This window comes from Bicyclus anynana, chromosome 21, assembly GCF_947172395.1.
Source record: "Bicyclus anynana chromosome 21, ilBicAnyn1.1, whole genome shotgun sequence".
NCBI classification, from domain to species: domain Eukaryota; kingdom Metazoa; phylum Arthropoda; class Insecta; order Lepidoptera; family Nymphalidae; genus Bicyclus; species Bicyclus anynana.
In genome coordinates, this window is record NC_069103.1 from 7,452,251 (window position 1) to 7,480,081 (window position 27,831).

Sequence of the window (27,831 nt, forward strand, 5' to 3'; positions counted from 1 at the left end):
AATTATGCTTGTGCTGTCTACACACTTATCTACACTTAACTAAGTCCTTAAGGACTTTAATTTGCAAATTACAGATGTATACTTATTAGGTATTTCTTTGTAGTTACGTATAGGTATTCATTCGACATCATAATTTAACCGATTCCACATCTACTGATACTAGAGATTTGAAATGTTTGGATCTAATAGATCCTTGTATTTTTGTTGTGTGAAATATTATTTGTAATAGGTATATAATGTAGATACTCGTAAAGTATCGACCTTTTAATCCTTTCTAATGCTTAACATATACGTTCTTATCGATTTCTATATAAAATCTAGACCCTCTAGTCGATAATTTAAGTAAACTTTTACGTGTCTATCTGGTGAAGGTATATATTTAGTTATGATCTCTACTTTTTCTCTCTCTTTATCTATATACGAAATATTTACTTTTCTAATAAATAATAATTAGGTATTTTATTTTTTAAGATTAATAAAAAAATATATTAAACATACTTATTATAGGACCGTTTTGGAAAGTTGCTGTTGGTAATATTAACATTCGCTATTTTAGTTTGTGTATATTAAGAAAGTTAGAGTAAGAATGCGCGCGTGCGGCTTGCGCCTTGCGTCGCGTCGCACGGGCAGGTGCGCTGATCGCTCCCCTCTCTGTTCCAGACCGGGCGATGCGCCTCGAGTAGCGCGGTGGGGCCCTGCCCGCCGCCCGTCCGGCCAATTGGGGCCCGCCTCGCCTATGATGTCATCGGAGGAGGAGGCCGACTCACACGCGCCCTACTCGGATAAACTACTGAAGAAACAGAAACGCGTCAGACAGCGCGTGGACGCCGGCGAGCCGCGCAATTCTTATTCGACTCTCGCGACGAACGGACTCGCGCCCGCGCGCGCCGCACACATGAGTGGCGGACTTTACGGCGCCATCTTCGAGGGCCGCCAACACTTCGGACTCTTCGGCCCCTGCTACGCTCCGGCTGAGATGCTCAATGAACTGCTCGGCCGAGCGCCCAGGCAGGAGGACTCCGGCGACGATGCCACCGGGGGCGACATGCTGCGCGACCGCGTGCTTCGCGACATCCTCCAGAGCCAGAAGAAGGGATTGATGAGGTTGTCCCCCGACAACAACAACGTACTCGCAAACAATAATAACGATGAACCCAAAGAAGAGAAAAGGTCACCAGAGCGGCCCGTCTCGTGTGATTCCCGGCCGGATCTCGACGAGGCTCTGATGAATCTGGACAGCGCCGGCGACTCCCGGACGTCGCCGCCGCCCGCGCCTCCATCCAGTGAACCGCTGCTCGCTCCCAAGTCGGAGCCCGAGGACCGTGACAGTGACGCCCAACGTTCTTCGCCGCGACCTTTGGACGCTAAACGTGCTCGTGTAGAAAATATAGTGTCGACAATGCGTGCTAGTCCTGCCCCACAAAAGCCACAAGTGAACGGCAGCAACAAACGGAAGCTGTACCACCCTCAGCAGCACGATGGTGCAGCGGAGCGCTACGGGACCAGCCACGCCAGCAACGGACTGACTGTGTCCGATGAATCCGAGGATGACGGTGAGCGACCGCCCATACAACAAAAGTTAGTAGAAAAGAATGCTTTAAAATCTCAATTAAGAACTATGCAAGAACAGCTCGCAGAAATGCAAGAAAAGTATGTGCAATTATGCAACAGAATGGGACAGGATTCAGAGACGGTAGACAATGATGGTGCTTCTAGTGAAGTAGAACAGATCGATGATCCCGTTCCTAAGTCGGAGCCATCTTCACCTGTCAAAGAAACACCGCCTTCGATACCTAATAGTGTAGCACCAAATTTATTATCACAAGTTATGTCCAAAATGATGACTGCTAAAATACAACAAGCACATTCCGCAGCCCACAGTCATCTGCCCCCAGGCTTCAACGGGGCCTTGCCTCTGATGCCCCATCTCCCGACAGGGGATCACATGCATCCACCGCACACACATCAACACCTCAATAACGCTGCCGCCATGTACCTTAACGTAAGTCAAAAGCTATTTTTAGAACAAGAGGCCAGAATGAAAGAAGCCAATGAACAACAACAGAATAACCAACAACAGCGGCTACAATCCAATCAGCATTCACCGCAACATAGACAATTAGGACCGACGCCAAAACCCCCGCTGTCTTCAGAGCTAGCAGAACGCTTAGACGCATTACGGAGCAATTCCGGCTCAGTAGGCCCTGTATCAGGAGCCGATCTAGAGGGACTAGCGGAAGTCCTCAAAAGTGAAATCACAGCTTCGCTGGCGAGTCTGATCGACTCTATTGTGACTCGATTTGTGCACCAACGCCGTATACTGGGAAAGCAGTCCGAAGCCGCAGCGGCTGCAGCTGAACAGTTCAACAAGGACTTGTTGAGAGCGACTCGACTACTGGACCAGCCGACTACGCCAAAAGTGCCCGAACGGCCTTCCGGACAAATGTCAGGTAACGCACCCGTCCATCACCCGGGCGCGCCGAACGGCGTCCCGTTTATGACGAACAACCCGATGTTCATGAACCACATGAACGGTGCCCGAGCGCCGGGTGGTGCGGCGTTCCCGCTGCACCATGAGGCGGGCGGGCCCGGCCACGGCGCTCACATGCGACCTCCCACAGGCATGTTCCAGGCGCCGCACAAACCGATGCAGCCGCACTTCGGTGGCCCGATGAACGGACATTTCGACCGGGATCAGAACCCCGATCCGAGCGAACCCCTCAGCCTTGTCGTGACGCCGAAGAAAAAACGGCACAAGGTGACGGACACGCGGATCACCCCCCGGACAGTGAGCAGAATCTTAGGAGAAGGAGTGGGACACTCGCCCGAGAGCAAGTTCCCGGAGTCGCCGTCGCCGCGTTCGTTTCCTAGCGGGCTGAACCTGCCCACCAGCGTGGCGATAGCGAACCCCTCGCTGCACGAGAGCCAAGTATTCTCGCCGTACTCGCCGTTCTTCGGCGCAGGGGGTGGGCTAGCTCGGTCTCCCCCCGCGCCAGAGCGGGACTCACCGCCGCTGCCCAACGCGCCGGCGATGCTCCACCCGGTGCTGCTCGCACACCACGGCTCGCCCGACTACCTGCGGCCGCACCACCCACACGTGCCGCACCACGCCGCCGGCCCGCACCACCCGCACCACATGGACATGCAGGACCCGCACTCCGACTGCAACTCCACCGACCTGCCTTACGACGGAGTTCAGCCTACTATATCCTTTTCAAATAGAACATAGCTTTTTTCATAGTAATAGTTGACGTTGTTCCATCTTAACACATGATGTTAAGTGAAACACTATACATACTATCAGAGCGACACTTCATACGACATTAAAGATAGGTGTCCACATATCCGCTGCTGCTACTTATAAATAATGAAGTAAAAAGTTAAATCTACGGCCAGACTACCTTCAACATTAACTTCATAGAGAGTAACTAATGAAACAAACTACTTTTGAAAACACTAATTAGATGCATACGTACAAAACTTGCACCTACGTACTAACTATTCTACAAGTCCTCACCGTTCAAGCCGTACAGGCAAAAACCCACAGATATCTTATTTCTGTAATGTTTAACCTTACGAATGCCCCATCTGCTTACTTCCTACCCAGTACTTGATATTGTACGACTCTTGAAACCCCACAAGTGTTGCGGTTTCTACGCTTTACTATACTTGTCTATCGGCCATGTATAGATACGAAGGAAATAACCGTAAACTTAATTAAACGCTGCCTTATAACTCGATACTATAACTCGTTATCGTGTTACTATATAAAAAGCGATATATTTTTTGTAGTAAGGCTCATACAATATCATTTAAGATTGCTATGTTACAATTTGAAAGATATTTTTGCCGGTGAAATTACAGTCACAAAACACCTATAATGCCTAACATTGAAGGGATAAGGTAACTAGCCAATGGCCTGAATGACTTTCTAGTGGTATAAGAATTTTCAAAATCGGTTTAGTAGATCCTTTACAAGTACGGATGCTTTACAAATAAGGATCCTTTACTAGTAGATCCTTTAAGTATAATTTGTAAACAAAAGATATATATATTTTTTTAATTAATTACGTCATTCAATTACATTTGCTCCATATATTTTCTGATCCGCATACAATACAGACAACGACGGTATTGATATCTGGTAAGGTACTTTATAAGATTAGATGCAAACGGATTAAATACTTGTGGTGCTTCAATCAGTCTAGGTACGTAATGCCGGGATATAATCAGATTTACGCAACTTTTTTTCTCAATCCCGATTCCTTGGATTAGTGGCAGGCAAGTAAGAATTTATTTCAATCACTGCCAAGAGGGAGGGAATACATTTTTTGTTGCATAAAATTCAAACAACAGTATAGCTTTATAATTTAAATTTTAACTTCTGAGTTTGTATTTCAGTTAAAACTAAACTTTAATATGTTTTAAAGATTAAATAATAGATTAAAGTTTAAATTTTTAAATAATTTTGAACACAAAATATCATTGACGTGTCTAGGTCTAGGATTTTTGTAAATCGATTTGTTTATTGTTTTCTTTAAGCAATGCATAATTTGGAATTCCCATTCGACAATGTTTCCTAATTCTTACAACATTCAATAGATAACTCTATATATATATTATATACGATATATAACATAGAATAAATAATACAATAAGGAACTTAAGCTAACTTATCCTAATAACTATACAAATCATGCCCACGTTCATCGTGGCAAGAATACTGGCTACATTTCCGCGCTGGACAGCCAGGCTGATCCTTTGCTCAAAAAATGAGCCAGCCCTTCTGTCATCAGTCACATAGGATAAGATAGTTCATGGTGCATATGACGCCCATCCCTATTACGTATATTAAATTGTCTTATGTATGTCTTATCTTATGTCTTATGTACGTTATTATCACACCAATATGACCTTTAACTCCGGTGTACTCTTCAACGTTGACGCCGATGCACCTCCGCAAAGCGAAGCTGATGTTCTTCTGGGTGAGGTACCCGAGCTCCGCAGTCCTCAAGATGTACTTCCCAGACATCAAGTTCAACAAGAACAACACAGCGCAGCTCGTCAAGTGGTTCTCAAACTTCAGGTAAGTTTCATTACATTATTATTAACTTACAGCAGCACAAAAAGACTTCGCCCGGGTAGGATGTATAGATACTAGCAGAACCTTACGGTATCACCCTCGTAGTTCCCATTCTCGTGGGAATACGTGGGTAAAGTATAGTCTATGTTACTCTCTGATAATGTAGCTTTCCATTGGTCAAAGATTTTTTTTAATCGGTCTAGTAGTTTTTGAGTTTGTTACATGAAAAAATACAAATCTTTCCGCATTATAATATTAGTGTAGATTCAGGTGGAGAACGATGGTGAAAGTATCAAATTACTTACTTTCTATAAAATAGATAATGCACACACATGAATAAAATCAAAAACGTCTACGTACTAACCTAACGTCTAACGTATGTCAACGGATATTAATATAAATAAATATAGATCGTCTAAAGTTGCTATATTGTCTATGAATTTGTGTCAAAATTAATTTTATTGCATACTATCGGGATCTCGCGACTTCGTCAAAAATCCATTTAATGCATTTTTGCTATACGTATTACACGTATAAACTTTCTTCTCGAATATTCATATATTGTTAAAAAAGAATTAAACGTACATGAATGCATTGTTATAGAAATAAAATTTATTGGAAAAGAACTCGTATAAAGAACAATCTACTTATTCGCCAATCCAATTAATATATTAAAGATTTCATTAAGGACAATCGTATAAGTAAACCACTCCTTAATTTATCGAGTTACGATAATCTTTTTTCGATATCTTAATCCAGTCATAAGAGATTAGTCTTTCATTTCATTTTCAGTCATTTTAATTTTCTACTATTGTCAATTTATTTAACTATTGCAAAAGAAAAGAATTTGTAAAATTAGTTTGTTTTTTATATTTATTTAATTGATACTATAAGTTTAATTTCTGCGACAAAAGTTAGCCTTTGTTCCCTAATTAAAATGTTATCGAAATTGTTGCAGTGCTTTAGGCACTTAAAGCATAATAAAATTTGCATTGATTATATTAAAAATAAGCCTAACCCCTCTCATTCCGAGAGGATGGATTGCTAATGATAATAATATCAAAAGACCTTAACAATGCTATTGTTAATAACTTGTATGTTTCACACAGAGCATAGAAAACTAAAAATAACGCTTTCAAAAATAAATATTTTATAAAAGAGCTGATAATAAATTAAATCGAAGCAAAATAGTTTGGAAACCAGAGAAGAATCAACAAGGCCCAATAAATAGTAAACTGCTGGCATTAGATTATCTCACGCAACGCTATAGAAGGGCTGTTAAATTCACTATTTCCTAATTAACAAATTTGATAGGGTTACGCCCCCGTTTAATTTGTGACATGTAACAGATAAATTGATCTGAATGGGAAATATGTTTCACTTGCACTGATTTTATTTAGTGTAAACTTATTGTTTTTTTTTTATTATTTGTACTTGGAGTTTATTTTAATTAATATCGAGTATGTATAATAAAACAGTTTACCTACATGTACATTATTAATTATTTTTAATGTAGTACGAGTAAATAATTTCATTTTTTATTTCCAATGGAAATGACAAAACATAAAAAATTGAGAGAGTGCGTTTTTTTTATTAATTAACTTCTTTTTAATAAATACTTTTGAGGTTACATAATCCCATATTTATCTAGAATGTATGAAGAAAAGTAAGATAACTATATTAGTGTCAATTGAACGTTGTTAATACATTCCAAATATGGTCAACGGTTCAGATCTATTAATATAATAAACATATAATAATTACCTAACAGGAATTATTACCTAAATATTGAGTGTTTAAATTTGTTTCCTTTAATTTTGCATTACGATAAACTGTAGTTATCGGAAAGAGGATAATTATTTTACTAATTTTAGATGTGTGTGTGACGTGTTTTGCATTTAGGAAGTAAATAATTATAATAATTAACTTCATTTAAAGTTGATGCGTCGTAGCGCATCTACGGATTGTAGATCGTCTACGAAAAGCTACGAAAGTTTAAGATTTTAAATTTTATCCGCCACAATAATTTTATAGTCAAGGACTTTCTTATGTCTTAACTTTTGGACAGTGCGATAGTTTTTTAATGTCGGATTTTAGTAAAATTAGAAGTTTAGAAATATCCAATAAATCGACAATTTTGATAAATTGTCGATTTATTGGATTTATACAACAAAGATACAATTTTAATAATATTATTATTGACTAGAAGACGCTACTTAGCTTTACTGTTCCCGTGGTAATATAGGAATTGTTATAGCCTGTGTTTATCAGGGATAATATAGGATTCTAATAGTGAAAGAATTTTTCATATCGGCCCCGTAGTTTCAATAAAATAAAACAAACAAACACACAAATATTTCCTTTTTTGTAATATTATTGATTAAAATAAAAAAAAGTTAATCTAGCATTTAAAAAAAAATACAATACAAACTTTTCCATAAGTTGCATTGGTTTATTATTATCGCAAGTAACAGTATTGATTTACACTTGGTGCCTACACTCGGCTAATTTTCGCCTTATCAATCCCGTGATAAGAGACACCGGCATACCCCGTGCTTATATGATAACACTCACTTCCCCTTCTAGCATATCTCCCTATTCTGCGATATAGCCTGCGCTATCACTTAAGTGGGATACGTGTGGATACCAATCACTTGATAAGCTTATACAAACTCTTTAATAACATATAACACTAGTGCGGTCCGGTTTTTTTGTCTTCATCGCAAACCTGAAAAACACTGAAAAAAATAGATATTACTCATCTTAATTCCTAACTCATTAAGGAATTTGGCATATTTAAATGTGAAAGTCGATATAGGTATCTACATTAAAATACATCGTAATGTAAATGAAAATTTACGCTAAGCTATTACGAGTACCTATGTAGTTCTTACAGAACTCAAATTAATTACATTTTTATGTAAAACACTTTTAGTACTACTTGGTTGCTTACGTCCTTGTACAAGAACAAGGTCGTATTGAGCTAAATAGCCTAATTCTCATTTTTTTTAATTAATTCAAAATTTCTAAATATAAATATTATAGAATAAAAATCTTCTATATCAACTATAAATAGAGTCAGTCTGTTACAAAGAAGAACAAACCCTCACCAATGCTCGCATATTATCGTATCGTACCGAATTTTATAACAATATATTAAAATAGGCACGTGGTAGTGTGTACTTACCACTTGAACCATACATTACCAATATTAGAGCTTTCGTATCTCAAGCCACTCTTATCGCCCGATACGAGAACTTGGTAAAAGCTTTGATAAGATTATTTCACACTTACATTGCGAGTATTGTTGGCCCATGGAATTATTGATTGTTCGGAATTATGTTTTCCTGGTACAGCGAGATATGCTAGTACATTAACCGCAAAAGGGAAATAGTTAATTTATAGTAAAATTTTGCGTCTTTGAAGTTTTAAATGAAGTATTCATGTAAACTGGGATATTTTCTTTAATGTTTTTTTCTTCAACACACAACAACCTCATATAAGTTTATACCGATCAATTCGAATATCGAACGTCGTTCAGCCAAATGAAGATATTTTCAAAAATACACAAAAAAAAGTTAAAACATTCTTCGGAACAGAACTAGCCCCATTTGTATTGTCCCTTAATGGCCGCTTTGTGGACGGAAAACGGCCATTTCCTCGCGATAACCATCTAAAAGGAAAACTGAAAGGGTGAGGGGTCAGTGGGTAATTACAAACTAAGGTGTCCGTAAGACGGATTGATGGTTCGCGTTTTAAAATAGGAAAGGTGCCATTTGTCATGTGACTAATATATATCATTTCTTAGCCAAAGGTTATTACAACATTATCATAACAGTGATTAGAACGAAGTTTATTTACGTGGCTAGACTTGGTAGCAATCGTAGCGTAATGCAAGCTCCAAATAAAGTACCAGGGCTGCAGACACGGTAGCGAGTGTCTTCAAATTTAAAACTCTATTACGTGGATATAATAAGGTCTAGTTCTTTACCTATAGTTATGATAACTAACTAACTCCTTGGCACTTCCATTGCTTTATACATTCTGGTGTCAATCAATTTCGAGTGGAAATTGCCTGAAGCCTTGATTGATCTGGCTTAGTCCTTGTCGACGTACTGGCAAAGACATCGTCAAGCTATTTGACAATCTTGTGCAAAAATCGTAGAATCAAAATCTTAAATTATGCAAGAAATATTATTTTTAAATAATTTAAGCGGTTACTTGGTGAACTCTTCTTAATTCACCTAAAAAGATGATTATAAAAATAATCCAACATAATATTATAAAAAATCAAAGTACACTATGTCAATCGCAATTATTTTAATTAAGGAAATAAATAACGAGCAACGTTCTGTTTAAAGAGAAAAATTAATTTGTTACATTTTATATGCTTATCGGGTATTTAATTACAACTTTTAAGATTAATATAATGAACGAATGTTTAAAAACTCTTTTAACGAAGTAACATGAAAAATTATAACTATTAAACCTGTTGTTTATGATTACACATACATTGATGATACGACTAACTACTCGTACCTATTAATTAATGATTAGTTTATATAAGCCCAAAATAGTTCATATACTGTAGCACCCAACAAAATAATCTTCTTTGTAAATGATTAAAAAAATACGAATATACTAGTAATATTACACTAAGCTTTAGATCTTTGTATATGAAAAGTTATTATTTAAATAGGTTTTGTCTATATAGGTATTAAGCTTTGTAGACAAAACCTAACCATAGAATATTAAATAAGTTGACAATGGTGATTACACTCGTATTTCTATGGGTAAAAATGCTGTTACTAAACTTTTTTTTTTGGAACAGATGAGAGTTATTGGTGATAGTATATGAAGATCTCGTATATTTGTGATCGAAATGTGAATGTTCTCATCTTACTAAAGGAAGTAAACAGTCGCTCTTTATTCGTACTACAACGCTAAAGCACTTGACGTTACGTCTTCGTTGGTAGGGACAGCCAGACCTGGACCAAGAAAACCTGCTAGGGATCGAACCCTTGTCCGTCTTGTAAATCTACCGCACATTCCACTGCGCCACGGAGGCCGTCATTCTTTGCTTATAGTACGTGTTTAAATTAGTTTACGTGTATGAAGAATACCTTGAAAATATAACGTTTAGGTAAAATAGTGGCAGTGTTGAAGGCACACGTTGATATTGAAGGCGCAAAGAAGGCACAACTGGCCACTTGTTGACGTACATACGACAAGAGCACTAACGTTGAGAGCTCCTTGTCTTTCAGCCGCTTAGCCGTTTTGTCGCATGCACCTTAAGCCGATTTCTCCAGCCTTTTGAGTGGCAAACAAGTCGACAGAACAACAGTAGTGCTGCTTATGTTTTGCGCGACATTTTTTCATGTGTACCAACATGACTGCGGCGGTTTACTTTGTGTAGCATGTGTTTTTTCGACGCTAAATAGCTGTGGTTTAACTTGACTCTATGTCTGTTTTTCTTGTTTAAATGCTTGTTTGTCTGCGACTTTGTAGATGCTAAACAGACGGGCCCATTTGAACACGCTTTTTTAAAGATAGCTGACTTTACGAAGCTGTCTACGAAGATCAAATAAGTTAATCGAAAGATCCGAAGATATAAAAATAATGTTCAAAAGTGTAAACAAATATTGAATTGCACAATTTCGTGTTGGTTTTATTATAACTGAAATAACAAAAACTGACATTACGACTTAACATTTAAGATCAATTTGTTGCAAGCAATCGCTAAAACTGAAAGATATAAATTGACTGTATCAGATTGTCAACAACTAACGACTACCACAAAATATTCTGCAGCTAAAGCCGCCGAAGTTCTCGAAATTAACCCTACAATCTTTAGACTCCGCAAAACAAACAAGCTCGCACAAAGTCGACGCAAAGACAAATTCTTTTGGCGCGCTACTCAAAGAAACCCAGAGGCAAACAAAGAGTCACTCGTAGAATTAGCCGACGACGATAGCACTAATTAGCAACGGTGACTCGTTTAAGTTATTTCGCTTAATTAAGTTGCGCAGAAGTGGTCTGCGGCCGGCCCGTCAGGGAAGGCGTAAATTGTTAGAATAGGCAACACTCCAATTAATCTTTACACACATCCAACTAGTGGATGAGGGGCTGCACTTAGTCTGAGCTCATGCCTTTTGACGCGACATACACCAGCGACCTGGCGACTGAGCGCGGAAGGGAACACCTTTCACACTTGTCCTAAAGCCTCACTCTACAGCGACCTCTAAAGCGAAGCCATCGTACAATTTAATTACATTTTTCCAGACCCCGACCGTTTTAACCACAATGTACGCCAACATAAATCACAACTTATTTAACCAAACGATAAATAGCACGAAGTAATAAGTTCACCACTAATTAGAATTACTTGTATCAAAAGTAAATATTTTAATTAATTCAACTGAGAATAAAATCTCTCGTACGCAAGGACTCTCACGGTCGGAAACGGAAATGTTCCAACAACCTTACGTCGCAATTTTGATATGCCTTTTTAACTTACCGCGCTAACTCGCTTCGTACGTATTTAGTTCAATATTTAATTTTTTTGTAATTAAAAAATTTAAGTGCGCAATTTAATATTGAAACGCTCGAAATGTTATCCAAGTGTAAAGGTAATATTGCGTATCTACCAAGTACAAGCGCACGACTTTGGCCGCCGTAGTTACGCGTTGCAAAGTTGCGACGTGTGAAGTCTTGCATTGTATGCGCAGCTTCTAAAATTTAATTGGTTGGCTAATACAGTGCAAACGTGGAGTCTAATTTACGTGTTAACATTTTTAATAAGGCCCGGCGAGGCTAGGGCGCCAAGTGGCCGGCCATTTATATCGCGCCACGCTCATACGAGCACCTCCAGTAATTAATACGACCCTTTCGAGGAAGCTTATGAGTAGTTTTCCTTCTCAAAAGCTGCTAATTACTCGTCACTTGAGCTCTCGCGTCTTATGAAAGAGAAGTCGCCTGAAGAGTATATAAATGCATGAAACATGGCCTCAAAATAAAGTTATTTTTCAAAATGTTTCGCAACTCGAAGACTGCTTTCGTACGAGCGAAAGTTTCTATGACTCTAATACGAAATATTTCGTCTGTTACATTTATGTTTCACAATTAAATTAACAATATAGTTTTGTTGAAAAGGGAATGGAATAGAAAATAATTTGACAGGTGTAAAGTTCTGACGATCTTATAGCACATAACATCGCCGAGATTTTGGCTGTTCCTTTATGTATTTCGCTTTTTCATACAAAAAAATATCTACAGAAATCTGTAAAACAATTACCAAGTTTAAAGAACAGCTATTCATTTATTTTTTTTATAAATAAGATGAGCGTCACTGCGTTTCTCAATTTTTGGGACCGGCCAAAAAAATGTCACGCGTCAGTAGTAAATTTTTCGTACTATGTCTTTACCTCCGAACGTTAAGGTTCACACGCACGCGATGAAGCTCCTAATAGGCGAGGGGCGAGGCTGAATATTTACATATCATTGCGATACGCTGGCCATCATAAAATATTAGCCTTTCGCCGGCCACGTCGTTAATAATATAATTAAAACACGCAAGGCGAGGTACTTATCGTTGTAATCAAGAAATGCGCGATGTGAGGGACTCGATGCGCTGGTTATCTAGTGGCCTACTTTATTTTTTATACTTAAAATATGAAAATGCACAGCTATTTTGAGTAACAAAAAAATTGTTCGCCTTATCTCATACGGTACAGAACGCTTGGGGGTTCATTGCTGCTTGCGTTGGCATAGATGTATCTTTTCAAATTTCCAGTACAATGTGAGAAGTCTTACATTTAGGAAACAATAGAACTTTTATGTTTAAATATAAAAAATAGACCTATCAGAAATGCGAGCGACTTCGTCTGCATGAAATTTGGTTTGTGTCTGGCACATGGTGTAAAGGCAGCCTTATATAGAGCGTGGCATACACGCGCCGATGACATAACCGACGAAAGCATGAGTAAGGCATCCATCAGCTAATGAAAGCGTAATTAGAAAAGTGGAGGTTTCTTCCGACCGCCTGCCTTATCTTGTCTTCGATGGGGCATTAGGTTTTTAATTACCCCACCCTACATACGCCTATTACTGAATTAATTCGGGCCGTCATATTACTCATCATAAATACTTTGCGATAAAACAAAAACATGAAGACATGACTTCCTATACATTTTTAATTAATATTTGTTGCTATTTTTAACCGACTTCATAAAACGGAAAATCTCAACTCGTCGGAATCTTTTGTTATTCCAATTTAAAGAATTTTATCATGAAAACTTTTAACTATTCGACATCCATAATCAACGTCTAAATTAAAAAATGCATAATTTTCCTTTCAAGCCGGCTCTTGGGATTAAAATGATTTTATTATATAAATCAGCACTTATATTGCTTTTTTTTAATTTGATTTTTGTAGCTTAGGTAAAAAAAATTAATATTTTCCTGTCCCAAGGACTTACCTAATATTCAATGTGACATGTTTCTTTCATTATATGAAGTATAAACATAAATCACAAGCTCAAATAACAAATTTTGTAATGTTGTTTAATCGCCCGTACGTATCTAAAGATCTCAAGAAATCATGACGTAAGAAGAAACCTTTCGTACTATTTGGAATGGAGCTTTTATTAGCGATCCGCGGCAGGGACACATATGACCCTTTAAATCCCTGATTCTTCCGAAACTAATGATCGCTGATACCCATCTATATTGAGATGTTCTACAAAACTGCTTTACTATCAAGTAACATACTCATTCATATTGTTAACATTTAATGAGTTAATATGTCTGTGCGGTTTACATATGGGAACATGCGAGGTCACGACACGCCTTCCTCTAGTCTCGAAGGAGCGGGCGCGGCGTTCTTTCATTAGTCTCTACCTTAAAAAACTTAATACGCTTCTAATGACAGGACACACGACTTTTGGGCGGGAACTTGGATGTCACGCGATTTTATTTTCTTTTTTTTTAGAGATAGCTGGCGACTGATAATGCTGTAACCTTTTTGTTAGCTGTCCTTTTGTATTTGTATGTTTTACTTTAAAAACCTTTGCTACCTTCTAATTGAACTATCATTCATCTTGTGTTAGTGTGTTGTCTTGTATCACTACACACACACACTAACTAACTGAAAACTTAATATAATAGTACCAAAGAATTTATATTAAAGATGGAAGGAAGGCACAGGCGTTCTTCAATTGCCAATACAATCCCTTCGTTTTTGGGGCTATATCATTTAGTAATGTATAAGGTTAAAGGCCGTGGATAGCCCAGTGGATATGACCTCTGCCTCCGATTCCGAAGGGGGTAAATTTGAATCCGGTCCAGTTTACAGTTATGTGCATTTTAAGAAATTAAATATCACGTGTCTCAAACGGTGAAAGAAAAACATCGTGAGCAAACCTGAGAATTTTCTTAATTCGCTGCGTTTGGTCTATTATTTGGTCTATTGTTTGGCACATTGGACTAATGTGGTGGACTATTTGGCCTAACCCCTCTCAATCTGACAGGAGACTCGAGCTCAGCAGAAAGTCGAATATGGGTTGATAATCATGAATTTCAAGGGTTTGATTGAGTCGGGAAGCATTTCTAAAAGAAAGAAGAAACTCTTGCTCGAATTAGGGTAAAAATAATTTTAAAGAAATATCTCAAGACTCGATTATTTGAAAGAATAATATATCAATCGATATCAATTACGTTTTCACAGACAAATAACTAAAATATCTAATTAATGGTGATAAATACGTGGTTTCTATGTACATTCTGCCTAATGTCTTATTGCTAGCGATACCTGAAATTTTCTGCAAAACTTGTTTGTGCAATTTAATCGCAAACGTGCCTCGTTCTTTAATTAAAGCTGTTATTGTATTTTATATCGTTTATCTGTTTCCTTCATTTGTTATTACCGTGTAGGTCTATGTTTCGCACTTAATTAATTACGTCTTAGGGTGCGGTCAGAGACCTGTTTGGTGGCGGCACTTGGATAATTTCCCATGTGTATAACCGCCTATGCCGCGCCTTTTTACTTTAGACAATCGCTCTGACTGATTCCTTAGCCCTCATTCGCACGAGAATTTTTTTAACGGGCGTTAAAAAAGCGTTCAAATATAGTATTAAGTCAAAATAAAGGTCTACTTCCAACGCCTAAAATTGAAAATGCAAGACTGCTCGCAAAAATCGTCCTGTTTTAAAAACGTTGTCGTGTGAACATATACTTGGGAATGCAATTGTTGTATTTGAACGCTTTTAAACGTCCGTTAAAAAAACTCTCGTGCGAATGGGGGCTTACGATCTACCAAGTGAGACTTACTTATGGTATTGACTTTGTCTTCAAGTCTTGACTTTTTTTAGAATTTGTTTATGTCGAGAGTCCGCCAACTGACTTGGTAATTTTAGATTTTGTAAGTATTGATTCTGATCCTTTATCCTGGATTTTGTCTTAAGTGTTATTTTGGCTTTTACAGCCCATGAAATCTTGACTAGGATCTTTATATCTTTGAAAATTGCATCTTAATCCTGAGTTTTGGAATTGTATTGAGGTTTTGTATAAGGTGGGATCTGAAACTTAGTAATTCCAGTAAAAAGTATTTGTTTATCAATTTGCTTCATTATCAGATTTTAAAATGTGTTATAAATCATGCTCTTGGTTTCAACTTAATGTTGAAACTAACTGTGTTTCCTTATACCATTGTGTCTAAATATTCTAAATGTAACAGAAAAGCATAATTGAACCTTGAAAGTTCACTGTTTTCAATCGTCATCGAGTACAAATATATTAATTAGGTAATAGTGGAAAATCTGAAATGTCTTAGCTACGTTGATCATAGACAACATGTTTATACAGAGATTAATTAAAATACCAATTACTTTATTGCAATCTCTTGTGGTTATGAGTATAAGAGTATGTTTACAATAGAATATAATTTATTTAATATTTATCTATTAAGTAATACAGAGGAAAATTCCATAAGAAAACCTATTCATTATAATTACTTGCCTGATTAATAACTGTGAATGCCACAGTCTTCCTCTATCGGTGGAAATAGAGCCCATAGCACCAACTCAAGGTGGAGGGATTACACTGATTTACAATAATTAATATATGAATAATTTTAACAATAAACTATTCCATGTAACCTAATATTCTTTGATACCTAATTGTTTAACAATAGAACAAGGAGAACAAATCCTTTAAAATTTCTAAACATACTGAGTATTTTCTTTTTCTGAACATTTTTTCGCGAACAATGTAACGAAGAAATGCAATAATTAGTTATTTTACTCCAGAATGACAAATGTACACATCCTTACATATATAATTAACATCAACATAAAAGACATAAAATAGAACTAATTAAAATTATAAAATTATAATAACTTGTGTGCACAACTAAAGTCTTGCGTACGTCCAGCGAAGCTTGACCTATAGATACTTGCCAGAACAATCGAATGGTGTAAGATTGTCGAAGTGCTAGAGATCTGCGCCGATTGGTCGCCTCGTTTCCATTCCCAAGGGAGATAAGGCTGCGCCAGCGCTGCTGGCTTCCGTTGTAGCCGATAGTGGTCAGCAAGACAGAAGGATACGACAAGGACAAAATATGATAACAGTGTAAAAATACCCGTGCCATTGTTTGAAACAAGAAAATAATGTGATAATATAATAAAATTGCGCCTTTGTTCACTTTATGCGGGGATTATTCTGAATATACGGTATGCGTACTTAAAGTAATAAAAATAACGTATATTACAGCAAAACAGGCCTCTAGTCTTCAATGTTTTGTCTACGTATGCCCATAAGTAGGTGCACCTCAATATAACTTAGTAGTAGCAAAATTTTCCTCATTTGGTAGTCAAACTTTTCTCTGTGATTAGAGAACTTGGATTACCGACTCAGGTCAATTTGAAATATTCTTTGAAAATATTTTTTTCATTTATTTGATCAGATACTATAGAACTGCGATAAATATTTTATAAATATTTTTCTTTGTATTCGGTATACTTTTAATTATTAATAATAATTGGAAACAAAGAGTTAAAGTGAATAACTTAACCAGACTGCTAGTAAAACACACTGTCAAGCGATGTAACAATCCAAACAACATCACGTCATAGAACGCTTAGACTAAATGCTCACACACCATCAGAATGCTATAATAAAAAAACATATACCTACATGCTAATTTATAATCGAATGAAAAAATATCACTAAATATATGGTTACATAAAAAACACGCATTACAAGTTCAAGTGAAAATTCGTGCCGTGGAAATCTTAGTAATAAATAGCAATGACAAAAACCCCGGGGAAATAACTTGAGTAAAACTGAAAATGCGACAGCAAGCAGTCAGTTTGACGTAATGACGCCTGCCAACACTAAAGTAATTATTGTTAGACACGTGATCAACACCCTTCATATTAAAACATCTCGCGTTACCTATTGTTCGTCGCGATAAAACAAATAGACCGAGAGACGGTGACTGGTTTGATGACTTTAATGTTACTTTCAAAATTGTTATAAAATATCAGATTTATTAGAAAATTAAAATACGACTCGCACGAGTATATCCTCTTTATATTCATTTCACTTATTACATTAATGATTAAAATTACTTTGAATATTTTTTAATGTTATCATTCTGGATCCAACGATAATTCCAGCTTTAATACAATTAATGTAAAGATAACTTACTTAAACCTTCTGCTAACCACTAAGGATAAACGATAATTAACTTTGAGAATAGAGGTATTTCTTTAAGTAGATACTTTTCGATATTACACATTCGAATAAATTAGATTTTTCGAGTCAATAAAGGTCATATTCAAATTAAATTACTTCCCTTTAAGCCTAAGGTGCGTGCCACGAGATAGATTTCGTCCCATTAAAAGGAAAGAGTAATATTTTCTATTTCGCCACTATTGGCTGACAATACCTACGTATTTTTATTTTCATAAGTTAAGTGTCGTTAATGCATGCTAGGACCTACGAAACTTATTGGTTGCGCATGTCACTAATAGGTATTTGAATAATTATATCCTAAAATTCATCTAATTGCTTTAGAAAATGATTTTACTACACTGCCCTATCATACTTCAGCGATCCATAAACTCTAGATACTAAATAATTAAAGTGACTGTCTCTTAAACTACATTAAAAGTAGTATTACTTTTTGTCCCGATAAAACAAATCTGCACGCATCTGGTTCACATTTGTATCGAGATTTTTTCTCTGCTAAATTCATATCAGCGGCCATTTTAGATGATGCCTATTTAATAACGCTTTACAATTATTATTTTGTTTATTATAAACCTACCTACGGTGTTTGCTTGTTTGTTTTTAATACGAAAATAGTTGTTTGAATTTACGTACGCTACAGGGATATGATATTTTAATGCAAATACGTCAGAGGAAATGGAATGATTTTATTTATTAGGTAACTATTAAAGTTACTACTACTACCTACAGTCGATCAAATCGTAAAATTTACGAGTAAAAAGCATTCGTTATGCGTATGTCAAAGCTATGCGTGTACTATGAACCAACATTTTTTACGATGGAGATTTTGTTATTAATTGGGAATATTTGCCTTAAAATCAATCAATATACCACTTTGCGTTCTAGAAGTCATAAGCAGTGTTGTAAGTCTAAATATAAGGCCGAGACTAAGGCCCTGCAGTAGGTCTTAAAAGAGGTAGTCTTTACAAAAAGTGCTTTTAAACTCAGCCTACTTGAAATAAATGGATTTTGATTTTTTTTTAATAATGACGTAGTCTAGCATGTCAGCTACTTGAGCTAGTATGTAATATAAATAAAACAGTGTACCCCATACCGCGTATAACATTAATTACCCGCCCAGTAGGCACAGTCGTACTCAAAGCAGCCCAGCTAAAAAATAAAGAAGAGCGCCCGCTTTTTGAAACTGTCTCAAAACAGTAATTAGCGAACTAATCCTGAAATCAAGTAACCGCGAACGGTCAGCTTTATGCGGCCCTTAAACGGCTCGCGTCTGCTCAACCCTTTTTTTTCAAAATTTTAATACCGAGTATAGTTGGGGTAATAAAATCTCCGCAAGCACTCAAATGAGCTGAACTTTTGAAGCGTGGGGTACAAGACAGAGGCAGGTCAGCGAGGGAGTCATTAGCCAGGCCCGCACTCGCCGCCCGATGACAGATTTACGTTAAGTAAAATCGACGTAACGTCAAAAAGTTCGTGTCAAATTTCATTTCTACATTAAGGACATACTTTCATTTTAATTTCATCAAAATTTTCGTCATATTTTTTAATAAATTGTAATATAATAGTAATAATGTAAATGGCAAATTCAAAACTAAAGCTAGGTTTCATAAGCGTATAACAGAATTTCGTACGATTATACACTGAAAATACTAAAATAAACAAGCCTAGTTCAAGTCCATTCGTAGCTCCGATTCATGTAACTGAATCGAAATATTGTCAAAAATATCCTACATAAAGTAAATAGTCTTAGCATCAGTAAATTGTCCCTAATATCCAAATGTCTAAAATCCTAAGTCAAATGGCTGAAGTTTTTAACAAAGATAAAGTAATTATTGTTAAATAAGTAATGACAAATGCTAACCTCAATTTAGTAACACACATGTAATAATGCCACATGTTTACTATTAATAGTAAGTGAAGTACGTAAAACGTTAGAGTGGCGTCGATGAGGAGCATAGACAATATTGTTTTTTAATAAAGAGTTTGCTTCAGCGGTCCTTTTGATCCACCTCTGCAGTAAAGAAAAAAAAGAAAAGTAATCAAATGTCTGACTAAATTGTGCAAACGCGTGTGCTAATTTTACGTTTTCCGTTACAAGATAAGGGAGCTATTCGCGAGAAAGTTACCGTTTTGCGCGTACACGCATAGATTATCGTCTACAGCCCGCATGATGTAGACTTACGACATTTGTTATTATGATAAGTTACACTATAAGTATACCTAATACCATTTGTTTGCCTCATTTTACGTAAATATAGGTAAATTATTGTCGCCTGACACCTCAACACTTTGTTGTGTTGTGAAGCACAAAACGTCAAGTCACTAAGAAACATTTTGCGATACTTATGCAATACACACCGTATTGCATAAGTATGGTATTTTTAAACAGAACATTGTATAACTAAGCGTTATTAATATTTGTCAAAATAAATTGTGTGTACCTGTAGTTATTTTCACCACAAAATTAACCAAATTACAAATACGCCATTTTGAAAAGACACGACTCATAGTAACCGGGGGACATTGCATTTTTCACGACAGCCGCTAACGCACGCAGCTTTGTTCCGACGAGTAAACACTTTAACATTATGTTTCATATTACGTAATATCGCATGACTTAATAATTTTCCTTTGAACTTTGTCTGAGTGCGGCCCTGCGTCGGACGGCGCAGTCTAAAAAAAAAGTTTTTTCACTAACTGAAGCATTAATCCGGCCCGGTATTAGTTTACTCGCTTTTACTCGCGCCTGTGTGTGCGCGTGTGTATGTGTGCGCGGCGCCGTGCGACTTTTCCACAGAGAACAAAATAAACAGACGCGGCGCTTTTCTCGCAACTTTACACTCTTTATATACAGGATCAACTTTTTGCAACGCGATATTACATGGAACGTTGCGTGGTTTGCATTAAGCCTACTGACTCAAATTAATTTTTCAAAGTGCATTTTTTATATCTTACGTCTTTTAGTCTTATTAGTTTGAAATATAGGTAATATTTGTTTATTGTGATTGTAATTATGAGATATAATTATCACAAATAACAAACATTCTAATGCTTCGTATTAAAGTTTGAAAAATACACATAAATTGTTTTGTTCATAAGTGTCCTGTAATTTAATTAACTTCAAACTATTAAAATTTCAACTACTTTGTTACGAGTGTTTACTGAAAATTATATAAACAACACAAACAATCACTTATATCAACATGTATAATCGGTCTACTGTAATACTTCCTAAGAACTTCTCAGTAGAGGAAGAAACAATCAATAAAAAACACGTCGTGTTATGTATACACAACCAGTTGTGTATACATAACACGACGAAATCGTCGAGCCGAAGGCGTCAAAATAAAAAAGCTATGCTTATAAAAAAAGAACAAAAAAAAGAAAATTTACTGCCTCTATCGCTTTTTTACTCTGCAGCGCTCATTCCGCCGTAGTCTAGTAAAGCTGGACCATGGTCGTCCACTCTCACAAGCGTAAGCTACCTATGTACGTATAGCAGGTATAGGTGTGGGTATAACGTAATACCTCCCCATATCATTTGAGCCGGCATCAGGTTTTAATAACCATTGTATTTGGCAACGATCGAAATGAGTGTTTGGTGAAGTCACTGGGAAATGTCTGGAAACTATTTTTCAGTTGCGAACTAAATTACGCACCCCTTTAGTTTTATGCGCTTTTTTTATTACTTTTTTTTTGCATTCAGTTTTGGGACAGGACTCTGTTTATTACGGTGGGTTGTTTTGACATATGTAGATATCTTTTGTGACATAAAATCCAATAGCTGTTGCAATACTGAGGTGTCTAATTAATATCGAGGACACTTATATAGATTTTAGAACATGACTTAGAATTTACTTAGGTTTACAATACAATTTGTATATTTAAGTTCTTGAGTTTTGGCTTTTGCCTTTTTTAATGGTTATTGGATAGTTATATAATGAAGTCGTGTTAATGATACAGTTTATTTTTAGTGTGACGTTTATAGAATCGAGAGTTAAAGAAAAGAAATTAGTTTTAAAGTATGATCTCAACTGAATGTTGTAGTGTTCAAAGTCATACCATCCGTTTATTTGTTTGTTTAAAAAAATTACCCGTCTTTGTCTTTTTGAACCAACATCCTAGTGCATCCTGGAGAATGCTTTATTTTAAAATAGTGTTAACAAAAAAAACGCTCTACACTATGCAATTAAAGTTGCAGGCATCCGATGGTAGTCTATAAAAATTACAAACAATTACTGTTTTTATGTCCCTTATTAGCACATAGAGACATTAAAGTATCTTAATTAGCGTGCATTCCGAGCGAAAAAGGTTCTTAACCCTTGCAAGAGATACAGACCCGCATTGGCTGTCATATAATAACTGCAAGCCCATACATCACTCTGACCCATATTCGACACATTCTAAGATATACACGAGTTGTGGCTCACAGTCGCAATATTTTTCCTTCTGTAATTTTTTTTTAAATTTCTTTCTTCATAAATATATTTTTTTTTTTTTAATAAAAATATGCAAAAAAATTATTAAAAAAAATAAAAAATCCAGTCCTCCGCTGTTGAGACTCGAGGGCCTCTTGTTCATCCATACCCCCAAAGCGATATAATACGCGCCGAATCATCAATCACTTTTTGTATCTGTGTCCTTGGTCCAACAGCACAGCGAAAGCATTTTAAGGTTAAAACGTCTCTCTTCAATACCTTTGACTGAACGACTATCTACATTTAATTTATAGGATCATGTTAGGCTTTTATTATTTTCACTACTTCACCTAATAGACATTATATATATATATATATATATATATATATATATATATATATATATATATATATATATATATATATATATTATATAATCATTAGTAAACACCACAGCCATATAACATCTAATACCTACCTGTAACCTGTTAACCTGTAATCTATAATTTCAAAATATGTATTGAAAAGTCGACAAACACTGCGTTTCCCGATTGGAAGTTGACATTCCAACAGAGTTCTTCTATGTACCCTATCTATTGCCGCTATACTCTATGATTGGTAGAGTTGAATTGACTCTGAGCTTTTTATGAGACTCAAGCTGACGCCGCGTGGTTTTACCCGCGTGGTTCCCGTTCCCGTACGAATACGAGAATAATATATAGCTTATAGCCTTCCTCGATAAATGGTCTATCTAACACTGGAAGAATTTTCCAAATCGGACCTATAGTTCCTGAGATTAGCGCGTTTAAATAAACAAACTCTTTAGCTTTATAGTATTAGTATAGGTAAGTTCAAATAATATTACACCAGAAAAGATTTCGGGAACATCAGAGTGGGTTTTTTTTAACGGTTTTGTAATAACTAATTGACACTGGAAAACCGCAGCCAAAAACTATTAGTGATCAACTACAAATAGGTAAGTAAAATATTAGCAACTGTTAACAACAAGAAATCAAGTTTAGAATAAAATGACTCGCAGCGAGTGAGTCAACAATGGAAGGAAGAAAAAAAAAGAATCAACAATAACGTGATCCCCTCTGTGAAAGATCTTAGGTATGACTTATAGCTGTAGAATATAGAAAGTGCTAGAAGGGGCACCAATAATGTTTTTTTTCTTCGACACATATTTGTCATTATTGCCTCGTAAAATAATGAATTAAGTCATTGTATGCTGATTGCCATATTATCATGTTCAATCACAAAAGTTGAGCAACAGGTCTCGTTTTATTTATTAAAATATGTTATTTCGTTCTCTTTTAAAAAGATATACACAGTTGAGTTGAATCTTAACATAATTATAATTTAAAGGTAATAATCATTTATTTTTTACATCACAACACTTGGAACTTACAAATACATGATACGATAAATCACATTTTTGATTGAAAGTTCGCATTCAGTAGGTTCTCAGAACGAAAATATGTTTTGGCGTGCATATTTTAATTAAGTCAAGTTCAGTATATATGTATGATTGTTTATTAAAAAGCCAATCTATATATAAAAGTTCTGTCATAAAGTTATTAATCCTACAAACCATCAAATACGTCTTTTTATGTTAAGTTATAAGTACGTCTTACAAATTTAAGGACACGCGGTCCCCTATACTCGTTCTAAAGTCTACATACAGTAAGTGTTTGGTTCACACGGGAATCGTATGATCTTGAGGGGAGCTTTAAGACATTAGCGCCGAGATTCCTTCGTTTCGGACCCCCTTGCGGTCGGGACTCGCAAAACAAAAGGGGTTTAAAATGTTGCAAATCAACTAAATTGCCCCATGAATATTTGCACAATGAATATTGCTTGTCTACACTGTAATTCTGAAACCATGAGAAATTTCGAGATCCTACAATTTCAATGTATGTTTTTTATCCTACGTTAAAACGGCTGAGTGGATTATAATAAAATTTGAGACTTACCTATATTAAACTGTTTATCATGTATTTTTTATATAGACAGACTTTACTTACACAAGTTATTCCTAAACTAAGCATAATCAACCTTCTTAATTGATTGTCACTGATCCGATCGTTCCTCAACGCCCTTAGACATTTCGTTTCCCTAAGTTTTCTAGCAGCAAAGCTTTCCAAGCATAGACGCTGCTGTAGTCCCATTAAATAGAATAAAATGTTCATTGGATCGGACATTGGTATTTTTGGAGGGAAAAAACCGAAATTCACGCCGTAGTTTACAGCATATAGAGTGATAGAAAACAAAACAGGTAGATAATAGAAATAACGGCTTAATTTCAAGCCACCTTCAACTTAAACAATGCAATTTAATTTCCTGCCAAGTTACTTCCTCAGAGCTCACAAAAGCCATGGCTCCTAGAAACTTTGCAAAAAAGACCAACTGCCTTCACCAAACAATGACATTCAAGACGTAGCCCCAGGTAGGCGCAAGATGCGATATCTTAAGAAAACCATTGACAATAAAAAAAATCTTCACACCAAAATGAACTTTACTTTACACCATTTAGAGATTAAAATAGTTTAATGTTAATAATAATCCTCGTGTTTTTTTTTCTGTAGCGTCAAAAATTCCGCGTAAGTTACGGCCTTTATGATTAAGGGATATTACACTTTATTGGCTGGTAAAAAGGTAGAATTTTCTTTAACGGGCTCATCACCAAAAATTCGTTACCCGAATGCGTGCACAATAGCAACAGCTGATTCCCACAGCAACGGTTTTTAATTCACATTTTTATTCCGAATGGATGTCAACAGATTCGGGTTGAAAAGTGCGAATTTATTGTAAAACGAACTTAACATTACCTTGTTAAATTCAAGATAAATTTTTAAATATACACTGTGATATATTTGTACGAACAACGTACGAATGTGTAGTAGAGCTTTTACAACAGAAATAAGGAAGTTCGTTAGTATTTTGGTTCGAAGGGCCAAAGGGATGCAGAAATTGCCAGTGAATTTACAGGCACTACAATGCCTTAATACTATTTTTCGATGAAATATTTTTGTATATATAAGAACTATTGGACTCTGCATGAAATTCATTTTTTTATAAATCCCGCAAGAATCACAGATTTCTTCGGAACGGAAAAGGAGATTATACCTTAATGCGAGGTATAATCTATCTCCACTACAAATTTTAACACACACACATTCTTTCACCTATATTACTTATCTATACTATAATATTATAAAGCTTAAGAGTCTGTTTGTTTGTTTGATTGAACGCGCTAATCTCAGGAACTACTGGTCCGATTTAAAAAATTCTTTCCGTATTAGAAAGCCCATTTATCGAGGAAGGCTTTAGGCTATATATTATCCCGTATTCCTACGGGAACGGGAACCACGCAGGTGAAACCGCGCGGTGACAGCTAGTGTGTAATATAGGCGAAATAAAGATCAATATATTTTTTGGTATGATATTGTTATGTTACCCGAAAGACTAAAATCTTGTTCCGTTAACTAATTCCGTAAAAAAAATGTTCACCGCTCTGATATTTCCATTTCCACACCGAGTACCGTTTCTGGGGTAATTTCTTTTTTCGCATCACCTACTTAAGCCACCCGCATGCCTATTGGCATCGGTCGATACAGACGGATACGTTGCCGGCCTACAAATTACTTTCAAACTGATCAAGATATACAGTTGAATAACTGAAAACCGGTAATACAGCCGCGGGAGAACCTTTTTGAATACATTTTTAGTTAATTAAAAGAAAAAAGACTATAAATATACGCCATCTAGCTCTACGCCCAAAGACAATATGCCTAAGCATTATTCCTTGCTTCAGGTAACTGAAGAGCTGGTCTTTTGAGTTATCTGAAGCATTTACCTAAAAGAAACCCTTCTTTAAATAGGCACAAATACAAAGCCTAGTGATAGATACTATAGATAAGTTAGTTTTGGCCAAAATTAACACCACTTCTCAAATCTCCTGACATATGGATAAGTTAAGAAGTGTTTTTCTAAAGCTGTACAATTAATTTTTTTAATTTAAACAGAATTCTTAAAATAAAATCCAAAATTAGTTTTTTACTTCAATCATGTTTGATTTGATATGACGTCAAGTTTGTATGTAGGTAATTTTCACTGGGTCAATGATCTTATAAACGATATCTAATTTCAAGGCACTTATGATAATTATAAAAGAACACTTGAAAAAGATCAGCGACCACTTGCGAGTTGTTTAATAGTCACATCTGTTGAAACGGTTATCAATAATGGTTGAATATTGATGACATTAACTCCCATATTCTTATACATGGATTGATGATTCAAAGTAAAGTTGACCTAATCACTACTGTTTAAAGTTCAATTTACTTTGATAAAATTTGAGGAATAAATCTTAATCCGTTTATATAAATAAGGTCGATGTTTTAACCACGTGTATACACTTCTAACCCTTTCTTCTTCAGCGTATCTTTAAACCAAAAGTAAACCGACTCCCATGGTACATTACATATCCTTCACCAGATTCAGAACTCAATATCTTTCGGAGGTTGTAGTCTGAGTCCAATTGACATTAGTGCGTTTTAAGTTGCAACTTCATTACCTGACTTTTAAAAATACACACAATTTTTTACAGATAGATTAAGCTTTAAGATTGAAAAGAAAATCATTATTAGATTTGTTTCATTGATCCGCTGTAAGTATTTTTCTTCGAAAAATCCGAATTGAATCGTCTATGATTAGCTATCATAATTTTCGTTTCATATTACGATTTCTAGTAAAGTTCCAATACCGCCTGCAAAAGACGAAATGCTAGTGACAAAATATCCCTAACCTTAGTCAAGTTTGAAACGTCACATCCCTCTCCTAATTAGGGAAATACCGCTAGGCGTGGAGAGAAGCAGTTACTACCCACACCCGCTAAAAAGACATCTAATTATTAAGACACTTCATTTACTTACTCAATTAGTAAGGCTGCAATCTCTCGCCGAGTGCCAATTAAAAAATAATAGAAACCCCGGCGTGCGAGCGAGAGGCTCGAGTGTGCTCCCTCGCGCAAGTGGCTTAGAGATGATCCGCGTCGATTGATAGCTCACTATTGAGTGATTCAGATCTCGCAGTTCTCGACTGTTTCCTTTTTTGTTTTCGTTCATCTACTACCGTGTCACTCTTTATAAACGTTAGCCGTTGCTTTTTAACAGAAAAAAAAACTTTAAAACATTTAAAATTTCACAAATGACCGTCATAAAAAAATATACTTTAGCGGCCTTTTGTTTGCTTTTTAACATGCATAGCGAAATAAAATAATAAGTACAAAGTGCATTCAAAAAGAGAGCAATCCGCGCACGTAATTGAAATTTGCATGTCGAAATAAAAAACCCGACTTAAAACCCTCCATAAACCGGTAACAATTTTTCCAAAAGTAACGCGTCACTCGACGAGACGCGAAAAACTGAATTAGCCCGTCTGAATGCAAACTCGTAAGTAATTAGCCTCGCGAGACTCTCGATCCGCCCTCGTAAGCGAAGCGAAGCGAAGATAGCGAAGCGATGCGGCGCGACAAGCGAACTGAGCGAAAATGACTAATCAAATCCTCTACGCCC

General features: G+C 36.1%; 1 protein-coding gene across 2 annotated transcripts in view; it reads left to right on the top strand.

The window, feature by feature from the left end:
• LOC112058346 (homeobox protein prospero) overlaps positions 1-27,831 on the top strand; it is a 158,302-nt gene that overhangs the window by 121,910 nt on the left and 8,561 nt on the right. The window contains exons 4-6 of one of the 2 annotated variants that reach the window (XM_052888050.1): positions 661-2,450; positions 2,622-3,205; positions 4,932-5,086. In XM_052888050.1, the coding sequence (XP_052744010.1) occupies positions 737-2,450; positions 2,622-3,205; positions 4,932-5,086 (2,453 nt within the window). In that variant the 5' untranslated portion in view covers positions 661-736. Of the gene's footprint in view, positions 1-660; positions 3,206-4,931; positions 5,087-27,831 lie in introns of both variants that reach the window. The other variant, XM_052888049.1, reaches the window with a different exon arrangement.